A 17971-nucleotide genomic window follows, 5' to 3' on the forward strand; every position below is an offset into this window, starting at 1 on the left:
ATAACTCACCATAAACCCTTAAAAATGCTGAGATTTGTTTTGTTAAATTATAAACATTAACGTTATGACATTATAACGACAAGCATAAAACTAGCAATGTAATCATTTTTCCCAAACTCCTCGAAATAAAGAATTCCTATCTTCTAAATGAAAAACGAGTTGTTAAGAAACGTCGTATTATCTTGAAATTTTTAGGAACAATTACACTGTGGTTTTCACATTAAATGTTTTTGTTCAGATTGAATTAAAGCAGCATGCCTTCCAATTAATGCCTATTTTCCGATTCTTTAAAAAAATGTATTTAAAGTAAAATATTGTCACTTAACCGTGATTACACATTGCAAATGGCACTTAACCTGTATAAAATTATCAATTTAAAATAGGTCAAAATATGCAAAAATAACCCTTACTGGGTTAGTCTCGCAATAGTAATTTACATAGTAGATATATTACTACTGAAAAATCAGTCATTAATTTCATTTAACATGTAAATTATTTCTTAAATTGTGAACATTTTTACTTTTCTTAAAATCGAACATTATATGAATGTTGATTTTCTTGAAATATTTTGGCTCATTTGGATGCATGCCGCTAAAAGGTACAAATGTGCGCCCATTTCAAACATACGAGAGACAAATGTCCGACATCGCAAAAAGGGAGGTAAACGTCCGGGGGCAACTGTCTGGAGCCAAATGCGCTAGGTTATGTATGTATTTGCTCAAGAATAAATTGTAATATTTTAACTGTTTCTGAAAAAGATGGACACCTTAAATATGCTATCCTACAAACAAACATAAAATCAAACCTGTTTCTGACTTGAATTTGCTTTCTTAAAAACAAAAACAAAACAAAAACTCACAATTATTTATTTTTAATCTTTTTTTTTCCAAAAGAAAAATAGTAAAATATACAGATGTATTCGAACAAATATAGAAAACTGAATAAATACATCTTTAAATAAACAGGTGCTGCCTATTCATACCTTTCTTTTCAACAGAAAGCTTCTATTTGAAAGGTCACTATACATATAGACATGTTAAACATATAAACCAAAGCAATGTCTCGCAACCAATTCAGGAAAAATAAGGAACTAAGTGTTTGTGACTTAATGAACAAGAGTGCACCAGAACTGTATGTACCTAAATGTCTTTTTCTCATTCTGAAAACACCCACGATCTCTAGAAATAACTTGTTTTATGTGTCTAACAAGTGAGTTAAATAATAATGTTTATTTTTTTTACATATGTGAAGTTGAATGTTATCACCTTATACTATAATATTGCCCACCTGATGGTGATTTTCGTCAGGATTATCTTTTCGTATTAAGCTTGTTAAACTATAAGGGAAGTAACTTCAACTTTCATGGTTAAATTTATTGTAACAGTTACCTCCCGTCTCTGTATTGTGCTTGTACTGTACAGAAAACTTTTAAGGAGAAACAACAAATGTCTATTTATGTTTAACAAAAGATCAAAATCATCAGAAGTGATAAAACATTCAGGTGAACTGACAATTTACAATGTATCTTGAAAACTTACAAATCAATGATTGAAACAAATTTGTCTCCCATTAGCAGCAATATAAATCAAGTCTTTTTTATAATTTATGAATTAATAAAAGATGAAATAATGTTTAGTGAATTTTGTTCATTTAAATTATCAAGTAAAAATTTACACCTGTTTAATTAGCAGAAAATGATAAATAGAAATAAGGTAAGACCGTAAGTGTAAAGAATTAATAACAAAACTGTTGTGACTTTTGTGTTTTTGATGGGTTTTACACCACATCAACAGAGTATAGGACAGCTCATATGAAAACGTTCCAGCTTTACTGGCGGAGGAAGACCTCAGTTGCCCTTTGTGCATTATATCAGGCATGAACAGGCACCCTAATGGAACCACTGACGTTCTGTAAGCTAGCTAGATAGCTTCCTCACATAAAGAATCTAAAGTCCCTATCAGGATTTGAACCCGCAGCGGTGAGGGGCAAGTGGTTTGAAGTCAATGACCTTAAGCACCTTAACTTCAACTTTTTATCAAAGAGTTCTCAACACTTTATCTTTATATATGGACTGATATAAATAAGTGATCAATGCAATATTTCAATGCTAAAATTAAAGCAGCACGCCTCCAGATTCATGCTTATTTTCATGAAAATTTTAAAATGTATTTAACAGTATAAAACTGTGAAGTTACCAAAAGAATGCAAATTACACATTAGCAATGGCACTTACAACCCATATAAATAACCATAAAGAGGCAAAATATGCAAAAATAGCCCTTACTGTATTAGTAACGCAGTAGAAATATAGTTATACATGTAAATACTAAAAAGGCAGTCATTACTCGCACATGTAAATTATTACCTGAATTTTCAATCTTTATACTTTTCTTAAAATCTTAGTACATTTTTCTCAGGTTTGATTTTATCGAAATATTTTTGCTCATCTTGAGGTGTGCAGCTTAAAAAAAAAATTGTAAGTCTTAAGAACACAATAATATCAATGAAATTTACTTGATAAGTTAAAAATTTTAATATTATATCATCTTGAAATTTTATCAAAATTGCTAAAACATAAACTTCCATTAGTACCACCAAATCCAAATGAATTGCTCAGTCCTACCCTTCTTTGGTTAGTCCAATCAGAGAAAGTCTTACAAACATAGTTTAAATCATAACCAGTGTCTGATTGGTCAAGATTTACAGTAGGCGGGACTTTGCCTGAATGACAAGCTAAAACAGTAAACATAGCTTCCAAACTGCCTGCTGCTCCGAGAAGATGCCCAGTAGCACCTTTTGTTGAAGAAACAAGTAAATTTTCACAATTTTCTCCGAATAATTGATATATTGCACTACTTTCAGCTTTGTCACCTAGTGGGGTTGATGTTGCATGAGCGTTTATATACCCCACACAATCTGTTTTCACATCTGCATGCCTTAAAGCGTTTTTCATACAATTATATGCTCCAGTACCGTCCTCAGACGGTGCAGTAATATGATGTGCATCTGCTGACAGACCATAACCAAGTACCTCTGCATAAATGTTAGCACCCCTATTTTCTGCATGTGAAAGCTCTTCAAGTACCATAACTCCTGCTCCTTCGGACATAACAAAACCATCTCTGTCTTTATCGAAAGGTCTTGAGGAAATTTCAGGGGTGTCGTTGAATTTTGTACTTAAAGCTCTCATACGAGCAAAGCCCGCAATACTGAGAGGATCTACACTCGCCTCGGTTCCCCCGGCAACCATCACGTCAGCATCTCCGTACTGTATGAAACGTGCTGCATCACCAATCGCATGTAATCCTGTAGTGCATGCCGTAGACACTGCATGGTTTGGTCCCTGAAATTTAATTAAGCTTATAATTATAGAAAATTGATATCAGTTTGATCCAAATGAAGATTGTAAAGTTTCTTGTTCATGGAAACAACATTTTCAAACACACAAAAGTTAAATAAGAGTTTAAAGCAATATAAGCCTATAATGTGAAACAAATAGGATCCTATCATAAATTATACCAGTCAGAAGCTCACACTGTCATTTAAATACTAAACTTAAAACATCCCAGATTAAATATAAAATTCCACTTTGCTTTATATGCAATGTGGTTGAATGCCTTGATCACTTGCATGGAAGATGGAGTGTTTTATCTTATATTATTATGAGTGAATTTAATTTTCTTATTTAGGTTTTAAGCCATACATCACTGCAACGTCATATTCTATCATTTCGTGGTGGAGGATGACCTCAGATGCCCCTCTGCATAATTTCATACATAAACTGCCATTCAAGCAGAACCACTAGCATTTCGGAAGCATTTGTAACTTTTTAGCTTATCTGATGACATAATCACTGAATAAATGCTTATGTGGACTGAAAATAGTTGTCTATGAATACCTGTAAACCATATTTGAGACTGACGTGTCCTGCCGCCATGTTAACCAGCACCATTGGTATGAAATGTGGACTGACTCTCCGATAACCTTGCTCCCTAAATATCTGTCCAATATTAGCTATATGCTGCATCCCAACCATACCCATACCTATAGCCACACCTGAAATAATATAATTATATTTCTACTATAAAATCAGATAACATACCTTGGCCAAAATATTGCAAACTCAAAATTTCAAACTACATGTATTTTATTTGGCTTGCCTATTATGGGCAACAGCTGTTAAAGCTGCCGTAACTGGTACTATATTTGATTTAACCATCTTACTAGTTATCCTAACATATGATATGTAAAGACAGTAAAGGACTAAAATGTAGTCAAAGCCAAGATTATAGCTGACAGAACTATAATACTCACTGTGATAAAATGCATTAATGTGAGTGCCTGAGACCATCAGCTATGAAATATGGTGCATTTTTCTTAACACCCAGATAGCAAATTGAAATATTCACAAATGTTGAAAGACAAAACTTGAAAACATAATCTAGAAAGTATATTGAAAGTGAATAAAACATACTACATTAGTGTCACACTCATAGATTATTTATCATAATCCAAAGCTTTGTTTACTTACAACATATTTCGAAAGTGTAAACAAAATCCCAATTTTTGATCAAACATGAAAATACAAGATACTTGAGACTACACTTACGCATAATCCACGTAAGACAGTTCGTTGATAGTTCATATAAAATGAACTATAGTTCATACAACAATCTCATTATAGACACTGTTACGTGCAAAATAAATTTTTATACTTCAAGGTGTGTTTTAACAATTGTTCGCACTAAATATCTTAAAAATTAGACTTGTCAATCTTTCAATCTCAACAAAACCATTCATCACTTTTAGGGGAATTTTTTTTAAAAATAAGAACTGACTGAATAGCCAACAGTGCAGACCATGACCAGATGGCACAGTAACATTTTTTTGGTCTGATCTGGGTGACAGTGTGCCGACTGACCTAGGTCTGTACTGGTCACATTGGAAGATTTAGTCATATACGACTGACCTTTATATGGCAACTAAACTTTGTATGGCAACTGAGCCGTTTTATTGGTTGAGGAAAGCTGTCCGGTGCACCTATGCATAATTCTATGTACAAATGAAACCACTACTACTGTGCTAATCTAGGTCTATTTAGGAATACTTGATTCTTTGAAAATAATGATATCTAATGCATGTACTGAAAAATATCCAAATATTATTTCATTTACTGACATGGAGTAATAACAAATGATATTTTTCTGTTGTTTTTTTTCTTTGATGCTAAAACTTCTGCTTTAAAACTTAAAGCTGCATGCCTCCAGATGAGCCAAAATATTTCAAGAAATCAACCTTGTGAAAAATGTACTGTTAGATTTTAAGAAAAGTAAAAATATTCACAATTAAAGAGATAATTTACATGTTACTATAATAATAATATGCAATTAATGTCTGATTTGACAGTATTGACTCACCATATTTCTACTGAGTGACTTAACACAGTAACAGCTATTTTTGCATATTGTATAATTATATAGGCTAGTTTTTGTATTTTTGTAGATTTTAAGTACCGATTGCAATGTGTAAATTTATTTCTTTGTTCACTTAACAATATTTCACTCTTAATTACATTTTAAAAATTTTCATGAAAATTAGCAGGAATTTTGAGGCATGCAGCTTTAAATCGAAATGTTGGCTCTTACAATTTTTTGAAATCTAAGCAAGATTTCAAGATCAATTCTTTCACAATATTTTTTTTTTTTTTGCTGGCCTATCTGATAAAACAATAATTCAATTATGATATATCAAAAATGAACTTTTTTACAGGCAAACACATTTAATAATTCTTTAGACAGTCTATATATTTAACTGTATTCAGGGCAAATTAGGACTGGTGCTAACAGTTATTCAAGTAACACATGTTTCACTGTTAAGAAACACATAAAAACCTGTCTTTTGGGTAACATAATAATCATAGTTATAAAGTCAAGTGTTCTTCAGGCAAAATATGTTGAATGTCTTTTCCAAAAAAACACTCTTTTAACAATTTTTCAACAGCATTGTATTTCATACAACATATTAACACTGATTCAGCAGCTTTTTGTGACAACACACATTCAAAGTGTGTTAATCTAATTAAGCAACACACATTAACTGTTTTCAGGCAACACAATGCTTTTTGGAGTTTTTTTGCGGTTATTTAAGGCATAATGCTACAAACATTTTAATGTCCTTTTAGGCAACTAATGCTCAAGGTAGAACAAACTGATTTTTTTAATGGAATCTAACATTTAACTGTTTTTGGAATCTTACATTTAACTGTTTTTTTTTTTTGTTTTTTTTTTTTACATATTTTACAACTTTTAAAGCCATTTGAATATATTCAACATTTTTTAAGGCAATGCAATATCATTGCTTGTTTAATATGCAGGACAAAGATTTTCAAAAGGACTAGAACCAAACATTAATTTAAGTCTGCAACCACGAGCAAAAAGACATTTAAAATATATAAAAAATAATCATGACAAAATCAAAGCTAGTCTTATCTCTTTAAACATAGAAGGAAAAAAAAACACCAAATTTTTATCAAAAATTTCTTTTGAATTTTAAGCACACCAAAAAAATAGTTTTAAAGCTTTGGTTTCCTTTTAAAGACATTAACTTGAATAGATCTAAATAAGAAGTTTAAGGCAAGGTAAATTAAACAAATTCTATTCACCAGTTAATGTATTTAATGCAAAAATATTTTCAATAAATCAGATAAACAATTTATTCAGATGACAAATTTCGCTTCAATTCCAGTGAAAGTGTGCAATTATAGATGAATAATCACCTATAATAGATTAAATGATACAAACAAATTTATAGAGAGAAAATAATAGTCGGGAACGGCAGACGTAAAACATCAGAAATTGTAGCGGTCAGATTTCACTGTTTGTTCAAAAGATTTGACCCGAAATTTGACAAAATTAAATATAAGCTTATCTGATCAGATAGACTTTGTTAAACAATCAAATTAGCTGTGAGAGAAACAATAAAATAGAGTGACATATATTGTTTAATTGATTTATCTCCGATTGCGATACATGGCAGATATGAACTACGGGATAATTTAGTGACTTGTCTCAATGTCTGGAGGGTAAAAACAATTAAGTTCATAATCAGATACTGTAGGTCTTTATTACGATCAAATTAAACTTCGTACAAATTTGTTGAAATAATTGAACTGGATATTTTGATTACGTAAGTACATGTATTTGCAGAGTAATGAAGAAATTTATACTATGATAATCTTTTTCATGCTTTTCTTTTTAAGAAGTAAATTAATTATAATCTTTTTATGCTTTAAAAAAAAAAGTAAATTTATGGTCATCTGTTTACAACTTTTTATTAAAGCATTTTCAACATCTTAGAAGTTCATAATTAATCACTTACATGTTGATCCTGTAGTCGAAAAATTCTAATTTTTGCTATTTTATATATAGAGTAAAAAACTCATTTTCAATGGAAATTTTCATGTACGATAAAAAAATATCTATTCATGGTGGTCGGGGTCCACTATAGGCCAAGATTCATTATTCAGGGCCTGGTACTTTACCATTACCTATGACAACTATATCAAGTATTTAATATGCAACCAGACCCAAAATTTCAACATCAAAACAATCGTGTGCAGATTTTTAATTCAATAACAACAATAGCATGAAATAATGGCCCAATTAATTTAAAACAATGAATTTCATCTTAATTTACTATACCTTTGTGCTCAAAAGAATGATACACAAAACATGATGTTAGGGGGGTCACCTTGTCTCAAAGACAGAACCATCTTTATTTACAATGAAAAATGTCAAACATGTTAAAATATTTTTCTGGGACTTATGCCAAAGACTCTGTCACTTTAAGACTACAGCTGACTTGAGCAGGATACAAAACTGTATAAAAACAATTGTGGGAATTTTATTAAGAATAGAAAGGTAAGGAAACTTAATTGTAACAATAAATTTTTGTAATATTGTACATTTTCTGAATCAATTTTAATATCTTGTAATTTTGTTGTATAATATATTTTTCATGTTCCTCTTGTGATAACTATCACTAATGACACTTTTCTTACTGTAAGAATTATCACTTAGGATATCCTTTTATTGTAAGAACTATAACTTAAGATATTTCTCTTATTGTAAGAATTATCACTTAAGATATTTCTCTTATTGTAAGAATTATCAATTAAGATATTTTATCTTATTGTGAAAATTATCACTTACGATATTTCTCTTATTGTGAGAATTATCACTTAGGATGTTTCTCTTATTGTGAGAATTATCACTTAGGAAAACCTCTTATTGTGAGAATTATCACTTGGATATTTCTCTTAATGTAAGAATGATCACTTAAGATATTTCTCAATTGTAATAATTATCACTTAGGCTATTTCTCTTAATGTGAGAATTATCACTTAGGCTATTTCTCTTATTGTGAGAATTATCACTTAGGCTATTTCTCTTATTGTGAGAATTATCACTTGGATCACTTTTATTGTACAAATTGTCACTTAAGATATTTCTCTTATTGTAATAATTTTCACTTAGGCTAAGTTCTCTTATTGTGAGAATTATCACTTAGGCTATTTCTCTTATTGTGAGAAGTATCACTTAGGCTATTTCTCTTATTGTGAGAATTATCACTTAGGCTATTTCTCTTATTGTGAGAATTATCATTTGGATATTTCTCTTATTGTAAGAATTATTACTTAAGATATTTCTCTTATTGTAATAATTATCACTTAGGACATTTCTCTTATTGTAAGAATTATCACTTAGGATATTTCTCTTATTGTAAGAATTATCACATGGATATTTCTCTTATTGTAAGGATTATCACATGGATATTTCTCTTATTGTAAGGATTATCACATGGATATTTCTCTTATTGTAAGGATTATCACTTAGGATATTTCTTTTATTGTAAGAATTATCACTTAGGCTATTTCTCTTATTGTAAGAATTATCACTTAGGATATTTCTCTTATTGTGAGAATTATCAATCTAATTTGTTGCACAATTATTTACATTTATACAGTATTACTATCTTTAATATGATCTAAGGTACATTTGCAAAACTGTTTATCAATTCATTCTTACAATTACAGTCTTTTAATCTCACCCAGGCTACCAAATTCTGTTTAAATCTTTTGAAATTGATATTACATAATATTTTAACAAAATATATAAATAGAATGTTTTATAAATATATAAATAATTGGTTTGTTTTTGTTTTTCTAAAGTTAAGTCATTGCACTTATAGAGTAGAAAAACAAACTGATAGGATTGATAAAGCGTGCAAATAGAAATTAAACGAGTTTTCAACTGTACGCTAACTGGTGTAATGTTTACATTTTGTTAACCTCGGTTATCAAATTGTTTAAATGTTCAAAAAATGTGTTGACAAAAACACATTATTTATTCTCTGCTTAATACTTGAATACTGATAAATAAAACCATTAAATTTTAGTTTTGACTGGTTTATATTTATGTTTCTCTATTTTCAAAAGAAAATAATCCTTGATTAAATAAAAAATATGCAGGCATTATTTTGCATACAATGTCATGCCTTTTTTAAAATTTTCATGGATATTAAAATCTTTCTTATCTTTTTTTTCTGGACATTTTCAAACAGTGGAGACCAGGTAAGAGTGGAAACAGTGGTGTACATCAGTAAACAAATGTTAACTTAACTTATGTTGATTTTCAACTTCATTATATTTTTGTTTGTTCAGTTTCAGCTTTTTAATTATGTCATAATAAAACAAATAATTACCTAAAACACAACATTTTCTAAAAATCACAGAAAAACACTGTGTCAAATTAGTGTCAAAAGCATTTTGGTAGCAAAATAACACTTAATTCTATATAAATATTCATTTAGAATAATGAATTATCAAAGGGTAGCCCGGGGTTCTATGATATCACGGTACTTAACATTTATGGGAAACTATTCCAATATAAATATCATACATGAATGAGATTTTTCTTCTATTTAATAACTGATCCTTTTCTAAGACTGTATGTCAAAAACTTATTTCTTCAATTTAAATGTCAATTTTTAAACTATTTTCAATGTCTGCAATTTTGGGTAATTTAAGAGAAGGTTACTATGGTATCACGGTAATCCCCAAAAATACAAGTATGGAAGGATAGATGGGTCAAAATCTTCAAGTTAACCCATTACTGCATGAGCATTTTGTGAAAAATGGCCCTTTTCATTGAAAAATCTCCCATTACAAGTTCAAATTGCTATAAAACTATAAAAACTGCTTCAATACTAATCAAACTTGACACAAATGTTGACTGGACCATTGCCTTTGTAACAACATGCTCAGTCTTAAATTTCCTGTTACCATGGCAACGAGGGTTCATCTCAAAATTGCCAAAAATCATTATTTTGCATAGATTTTTTTCCATCAACATTGATTTTAAAGTGCTGCAACTTTTCAATGGATTGAGATAGAGTCAAAGGCTTTTCAGTGTTGGTTACATGTTACCTTATGATCGACCTAGGGTCATTTTTAGCCTCTCACAACTCCTAAAATTTTCTTGGCTTCTGGCAACCCCCTGATGTATCTTTTGGATAGGGGTGGCTCCAAAAAATAGGTTAATTTTTTTAAACAACATTTCTCAAAATAAACAACAAGTGTTTGGGATCTAAATAAGGATTTTTTTTTTAATTTTAGACAACGAATAGGTGGGGGGGATGACAAAGGCATTAAATGGCATGTATATTGAGTAATGGGTTAAGTTGTGGAAAACATCCAAGAGTTAACTTGCTATAAAATTCAAACTATATGAACACACGATATGTCAGCATATGTGGTTATAACAATTATTTTATTTGAGTGTGTAAAAAACAATTAAGGGAAATAGAAGTCAAATATGAAGATTTTATAAAATAATTTTCTTTCCATGAATACATTCATTATTCAGAAAATTAAATTTACTGGCAGATGAAAATAAATTCAGTGTGCCAGTTTTAAAAATATTAGATAATATCATCGTGTGTTGCTTTTACTAGCAGTCACAGAAAATGTAAATACCGTGATATCATAGAACCTGTGATATCATGGCAACTGAGTATAATGGTTATCTACAATTCTTACCTAATTCTTTTTTTCACAAGATCATTCAATTATACTGAAAACAATAAATTTAAATATTCATCAACCAACCTGTTCTTTGTTTTTCTTCAGCTGATTTAGGTTTCCAGTCAGCATCTTTAATTGCCTCATCAGCAGCCACAATCGCATAAGCACTGGCAAGGGACATCACTCTTTGGTCAGCTTGTGATATATGATCATCTAGATTTAGCTCCCCTGGATTATTTCCTCTTGGAACAAGCCCAGCAACTTTGCAAGGAATTTGGTCATATTCTGTAGAAACAAAGCAACAGAATGCTTAAAACAAATGAGGTAAATAGTAAATTTATTACATAATTGTATTGCAAATTATCCTGATAGCACTCACAGGAACTCAACTAAGGTTTTTCATTATGATGGGACAGAAAATATTTTTAAGATTTGTGAACCGTTCATTTGATGAATACAGTATCTGGACCTATAAATTGTGTGCAAATACCAAAAAAATAAAAACTAACAAAAAACAAAAACAACTTCAAAACACAGATAAACAAACCAAAAGACAAAAAAATATCTTCTTTAAAAATTAATTAAAAAATATCTTTGATAGATTCTTAAAAGTAGCTAAATAATTAATATCTATAATCTCACATGTGGGAAATATGAAGAACCATTTTCAGGACAGAAAATCTATTAACCTTCAACTTTTAATCTAGAATTTCAGTAAATGACATAAAAAATTAACTACAAATGAGACATTATGTTAATAATCCATTGAAAGTAATATTTTAAACAAAATACAAAATGTCAATTACATAACACAAACACTGTCTCATGTTTCTGAACTGGTTTCTTTCAATCCTTTACCAATTAACTTTTTATGCATGATTTTACTATTTTGACTGCATGATTAATCATAGAAAACAAAGGCAAAGAAATCTAATACCAGTGCATAATAAGTATTGACATACTTTTTGTAGTAAAAGTTCAATCATTTTTGTGTATAGGTTAATTACAGTGCTGAGAGTTTAATTGCAGTGCTGTAGGTAAATAGTTAACTTTTTTTGCCTTACATATCCCTGAATATCTGTTTATTTTTACTAGAGGACCTATAAATTCAATCCTTGCGAGAGCTGAAAAATGATGGAAAAATAACTGTTACTGTTTTAGAATTTAATACTGTATCAAAATTTTAATAAACTCATAGTATTTATCAAAATTTTAATAAACTAATAGTAATTATCAAAACTTTAATAAACTCATAGTATTTATTATATTCAACGTTTTCTACATATTTTCAACATCTTTTCTACAATATTTGATACGATATTCTTTTCTATCAAATTTCCGTTCTATACTTTGCTGTATTTGACCATTTGTCCCTTCTTTTAATTGTTGTATTTTATCGAATGTCTATAGAGGTAATGTCATGAAACGATTGATAAACGCTTCACTTTACATGCCAATCTCTTAAAAGTCTCAGGATTTTTGGTTCGAGATATTAAATGTTGTGCTTTAAGGCTTTTGGACCTAAGTGGAGCTCCTTAACAACTCTTTTGGGCTAAAGGGTGAAACTGTAAATTATTTTTTTTTTAAATTTTAATTGGGTTTTAAACGTTGAATCAACACTGTGAGTAAAGGTCAATTGGCGACTTTCTAGCTTTACTGGTGGAGGAAGCCCTCAGGTGCCCCAAGGTCAGTTAAATAAATTATTGTTTCTTGGAGTAAATCCTGTTTCAGTTTCAGTTTAAAAAAAAAAAATTACTACTTCTAGTGGACTCCTTCTAGAGCAAGTCACCAATATGGATCCATGGGGGTGACTATGATGATTAAACATAATATTAATCACTTGTTTACTCTAAACATAAAGAACTTGTAACAGTATCCGTAAATTGCACATTTAAAAATCTCTTTGAAAACAATGACACAGTAATTTGTCTTTTTAGTAAAGCTACAACCATTAATAATTGAAACTAGGTATTACAAATTCTTATAGGCCAATTGGTCTACTTTTTTTGTTCTTTTCATTTCGTTGTCAAAGCTGAACTGTTACTTTTTTTGCTGATTTTTTAATTTATTTTATAATTACACTGCATTATAACTTCTGTGTGTAAGGGTTATTATATTTTAAAAAAAAGTGAACATGAAAAAAACTAAAGTTCATAAAAAGGTAAATTCTAATTTTCTCTTTCAATTTGCAATATTTTGTTAATTTGATGCATTGAAATGTAAATAACAAATTGTTCAAAGTACAACATGAAAATTGTCAGTCTTTTCAATATCATAATAATTATATAATTCAATATTGTAAAATATAATTCAATATTATCATAATATATAAATTTGATACAGTTTACTTTTGGTTATCTCAATTTCAGAACTGGGCTTTTGTCTTCCAGATATACTAATTTTAATTTAAGTTACTAGGAGCTGCTGCCATGATGTCATCTTTTGTACATGTTTAATTTATACTTCTCTGAATATACAAAGTTGTAGGTCTATTCATAAATGATAATGGGCATGCTGCCTTTAAATCACTTACAAAAATCTATAAAAAAATTAAGAATATGATCTAGCAAAACTTTAACTTTAAACTTTACGTACCTGCTTTTGGTATATTTTATAAAAAAATTATGAAAAGTATACAAAATGAATAATAAATTCAAAAGCTAAAAAATATAAAATATCAAAAAATTGATAAAAATGTTTGTGATGGCAGAGATCTCTGTACTGATAAGGGGAGATCACTGCGTAGGAGATTGTTTGACCTACCAAATATGGACAATCATCCTATGAAGTTTGAATATTGTGGGCCAAGTGGAACTAAAGTTATGCTCAGGAAACCGTTTTCAGCTTTAAGATAATAGTGACCTTGACCTTTCACCTTGTGACCTCAAAATCAATAGGGGTCTTCTACCCAATATGGACAATCATCCTATGAAGTTAAAATATTGTGGGCCAAATGGAACTTCAGTTATGCTCCAGAAACTGTTTTCAGTTCAAAGGTAATAGTGACCTTGACCTTTGACCTTGTGACCCCAAAATCAATAGGGGTCTTCTACCCAATATGGTGATCATCCTATGAAGTTTCAATATTGTGGGCCAAATGGAACTTAGGTTATGCTCCGGAAATTGTTTTCAGTTTGAAGGTAATGGTGACCTTGACCTTGTGACCTCAAAATCAATAGTGGTCATCTACCAAATATGGACAATTATCCTATGAAGTTTGAATATTGTGGGCTAAATGGAACTTAAGTTATGTTCCAGAAACCAAATTGCTAACGGACGGATGGACGGATAGAAGTTGCCATTTCTTTTGTTATTTTCTATTGTTTAATAGAGGGCCAATGGCCCCTTACTATACTGTTACGGAATGATCTCTATTGTTCTCTTTTGTTCTGTTTATAGTTAAATTGCCCCCCTATCCCTATTCAGTAGTGCGGACAGACAGACGGACAGACCCGTGGGGGTATAACATAATATGCCCGAAATTCTTTTGGGCATATAACAAAAGAGCACATGTCAATGTTTGTTGCTAAATCTATTTTTACTAAATAAAAGGTCAGAGTAGGGATCTATCAATTTTGAATCATTTCACCTGGTTATCTGCACATTTCCCAGGATGGGGGTAGGAGTAGGGGTTACAAGTAACTGGTGAGTAATATACAGCAAAAAAGTTCTCACCTGGTTCAGTTAATTTCTGTATACCACATTCACCTTTTAAAAGTCTATTCCAGACATGTTTGGTTCCTACTCCAAGACAGGTTACCATACCTAGACCAGTTACCACAACACGCCTTTTTGTAGCAGAATTTGTCCCATATTGTCGTATCATGCACTTCATGGTTCCTAAAGTAATATGTTAACAAAAGTTACTATTAATATAAAATCGTATTTTAATATTGGCTTGCCCAGCTATTAACTACATGTGTATATTAAAAAGAAAATCAAATAAAAAAAACAATTAAAAAATATATAGATTTCTATATCAGATCTATCAGTGAAATTTTTTGTGTCATTTCTAGTTTGGTGCCACATTTTTATTGGCCCAATATTTTTTAAAGTTAATCAATGATAATCAGCAAGGTATATCAAACATAGAAGCAATACATGGAATACTGAATGACACCTTAAAATGAGAAATGCAAAATAAAAAATGAACAAAATGTTTTTTTTTTACTTCCCCATTTGCCTACTTTTCTATTATTCATGTAATCAAGTTTTAACATACACTTAACAAATCTTAAAAGGGTGCATGCATCTTAGAATGTGAGTCATAATATAATTATTGACCCTATCATGCTGGAATTTTCAATCACATGGTATGAATTATTCCATTTATTCAATTCTATAACAAACACAAATTTAATAAATATGCTCAATAAATGTGATGTTGCGTAAAACGTAAATGTCGTAAAATTTTAACATCTTTGATTCATCATCGTTGCAGATTTAATTCTGGGGTTGATTTTAAATTAGTTTAATAAATCTTGGCTAGTTACTGGGCGATGTTCTGTTGCACTGTACAGTGAAGTTCAGGAAGGATGTTGTCACTATGTGTTTTTTAATGGTAATCTCAGCGCCGATCACTTACATGTACTTGTGATAAAATCTATATGGGGTGAAATTATGTGAAAATTCAGTCCAACAGTAAATAAATCTAATCACATCCATGCGACAACACTCCCAGGATGAAATTAACAGTCAGGTTGCCATAAGATATTTGAATAATTATCAATGATTATTGATACATTTTTTTTGCGACATTGACTTATAAAGCACTATCACATTTTTTAGGCATATTCAGTATAATTGTGTTGCTTATGATATTTAGCAAATGGAATATCATATCATGTCTCTCAACTGTATTTATTGAAAATTTCAGCATGATCGTACAAAAATTGACAAACATATGAGACCATTAATACATGCACACTCATAAGATTTGTTAAGTGCTTTTTTGTGTTTATGTACATTTGTATATTTCTCTGAATAAATCAATACGAAATGCATGATCGAAAATAACATAGCTTAAGGTCTTCAGCGTACCCGTTTATATACTTTGACATGACGTGAACGCTGAAGTCGGACCCGAAGGGAAAGTCCACCAATAATCGTGCCAGGAATCTGTCACGCTCCGCCTCGTAATCATTCATCTGACATGCCATTAAGTAAAGTGAAGCATACTTTGATAAAACTATATATAATCTGTTGATAAGCCAAGAAAGGACGAATAAAAATCTTATTACGAACATAAACTACCTAATAGTTTCCGACAGGTAAAAAAATCAACACTTGGCCGCCATATTGCTAAAATGTTTGACCACGTGAACACAAGATTAACATATCAGACTGGCGTTTCCGTTAGTTTTAACCATGCCGGAAATTTCATCTGGCATGGGGGGTTCCAGATGAGTCGCGTGCTGTACAATGGCACGATAAAGATGACATCATTTTACCGTTATGAATGATTTTGTAATTCATACGCTGTTGAATGAAAGTAGTTACGGTTGTAATGATATAAATTTTCATTGAAAATAAAGATAAAGAATTTAAAATATAATGGAATATGGTAGGATATGCAAGAAAAAATATCTGACATATGTTTGCGGCAAGCCTCGTTACCGCCCAATGGGCGGGTCACCTCGGGACGGATATTCCGATCCAAACCGCAAAATATGACAGATATTATTATTACGAACCCATGTTTTTTCAATTTTTTAATAAATTACTTTTTTTAAAGATATTGAAAAAGGTGATTTACTGACTTTTGTATTCAATATTATCATATTTAAGTACTAAATAATTAAAGGAAATAAATAAAACATTATCTTGAATAATAAAATATTGAAATCATGTCAACAACGGTGTTCTAAACATCGTACAGGACTCTACTTTAACTGGTTCCCGCGAATGACGTCATACGAGGTCTTGCGTAGCTCCTAAATGTCATGGCTGACTTTAGTCGGGATAATTGATGTTTTACAGTTAAATAGGCAATTTTAATGATGGTATTAATGTTTTGATACTTTAAATGGTATAGAATGATATTAAAATAATTGTTTTATCGCAAAATGCACAAGAATTGATTGGGACAAGGGTATTTGCAAGTGAAAAATAGGGTTAAATCAACTTATGATATTCTGGTTAGGTTTCGTAACGGGTCTAATCCAAAACTTTAATGCCGCATCAGATGAAAAACAAAAATATTAAAAAGCGGCTCATAAAGTTTTGGAAGCCAGAACTAAAAATAACATAGTTATAACTGGTAGACTTTGAGTGGCCAATAACTTGTTTAACTTAATTTTATCTATTTGTTGGTTGACAGACATTTTTGCATTTTCATGACCTCCTTAATTATGCCAAACATTGGAGAAAAAAAATTAATTGTATTCTTTACACAACACATTTCAAACTTGGGTACGAATTGACACAAGAACGAAAGTAATGTATTATTAGTTAATAAAAAAAACTGAGCAGAGTACAAGTAAATAAATGAAACGTAAACATTAATTCTCAAAAATAAACCTCAAGTCAATATGATTTGATGTTGACAATCTATCTTTTATGCTGTAAACTTGTTTTTACACAACTCGTCTCATGGGCGCAGACATATTCTTATTCAGAAGTGAATTTATTTGGCAACGATAAAAGCAAGAAAATAAATAGATTTTGAACAAAATGCATATCAAAATTAATTATTCTTCAAACATATTAATTTGTTTGATGTTTTATCAACTCAAAGAAAATAAGTGCTAATTTGATAACCTTTTACACCATTCGCTGTAACAATAATTATTCACTGTGAACCTGCAATATTTACATAGGAGATTTGATTTTCATTTCGGTCCATTTGATTTTGAAGTTGAAGGTTAATCGTTGTGTTTTTTGCTGATT

At 30.3% G+C, this 17971-nt stretch overlaps 2 protein-coding genes across 6 annotated transcripts in view; one reads left to right on the forward strand and one right to left on the reverse strand.

The window, feature by feature from the left end:
- Window positions 1-180: 180 nt before the first annotated feature.
- LOC132760545 (3-oxoacyl-[acyl-carrier-protein] synthase, mitochondrial-like) lies at window positions 181-17725 on the reverse strand. The gene is made up of 5 exons (XM_060752537.1): window positions 17603-17725; window positions 14759-14923; window positions 11168-11368; window positions 3899-4056; window positions 181-3343 (listed from the first exon to the last, which is right to left on the reverse strand). The coding sequence occupies exons 2-5, from the start codon at window positions 14916-14918 to the stop codon at window positions 2543-2545; spliced, it is 1320 nt and encodes a 439-aa protein (XP_060608520.1). The 5' UTR covers window positions 14919-14923; window positions 17603-17725; the 3' UTR covers window positions 181-2542.
- The window catches only part of LOC132760544 (WD repeat-containing protein 5-like), a 46530-nt gene continuing 35387 nt past the window's right edge, over window positions 6829-17971 (forward strand). For 2 of the 5 annotated variants that reach the window (XM_060752531.1, XM_060752536.1), the window contains exons 1-2: window positions 7771-7919; window positions 11189-11407. In XM_060752531.1, coding sequence (XP_060608514.1) covers window positions 11390-11407 — 18 coding nt within the window. In that variant the 5' untranslated portion in view covers window positions 7771-7919; window positions 11189-11389. Of the gene's footprint in view, window positions 7186-7769; window positions 7920-11188; window positions 11408-17971 lie in introns of those variants that run through there. The other 3 variants (XM_060752533.1, XM_060752534.1, XM_060752535.1) reach the window with 3 other exon arrangements.

The sequence above is a fragment of the Ruditapes philippinarum genome, unplaced genomic scaffold, assembly GCF_026571515.1.
Source record: "Ruditapes philippinarum isolate M1 unplaced genomic scaffold, ASM2657151v2 ctg1057_1_1_1_1, whole genome shotgun sequence".
Classification (NCBI taxonomy): Eukaryota; Metazoa; Mollusca; class Bivalvia; order Venerida; family Veneridae; genus Ruditapes; species Ruditapes philippinarum.

What these genes read in the sequence shown, in the direction of transcription:
- LOC132760545 (XM_060752537.1), bottom strand. Translation starts at nt 14,918, where the DNA reads ATGAAGTGCATGATACGACAATATGGGACAAATTCTGCTACAAAAAGG. An exon ending in ACAGAAATTAACTGAACCAG is followed by an intron (nt 11,369 to 14,758) that starts GTGAGAACTTTT and finishes TTGTTTCTACAG; the next exon opens with AATATGACCAAATTCCTTGC. An exon ending in GTCTCAAATATGGTTTACAG is followed by an intron (nt 3,344 to 3,898) that starts GTATTCATAGAC and finishes ATTAAATTTCAG; the next exon opens with GGACCAAACCATGCAGTGTC.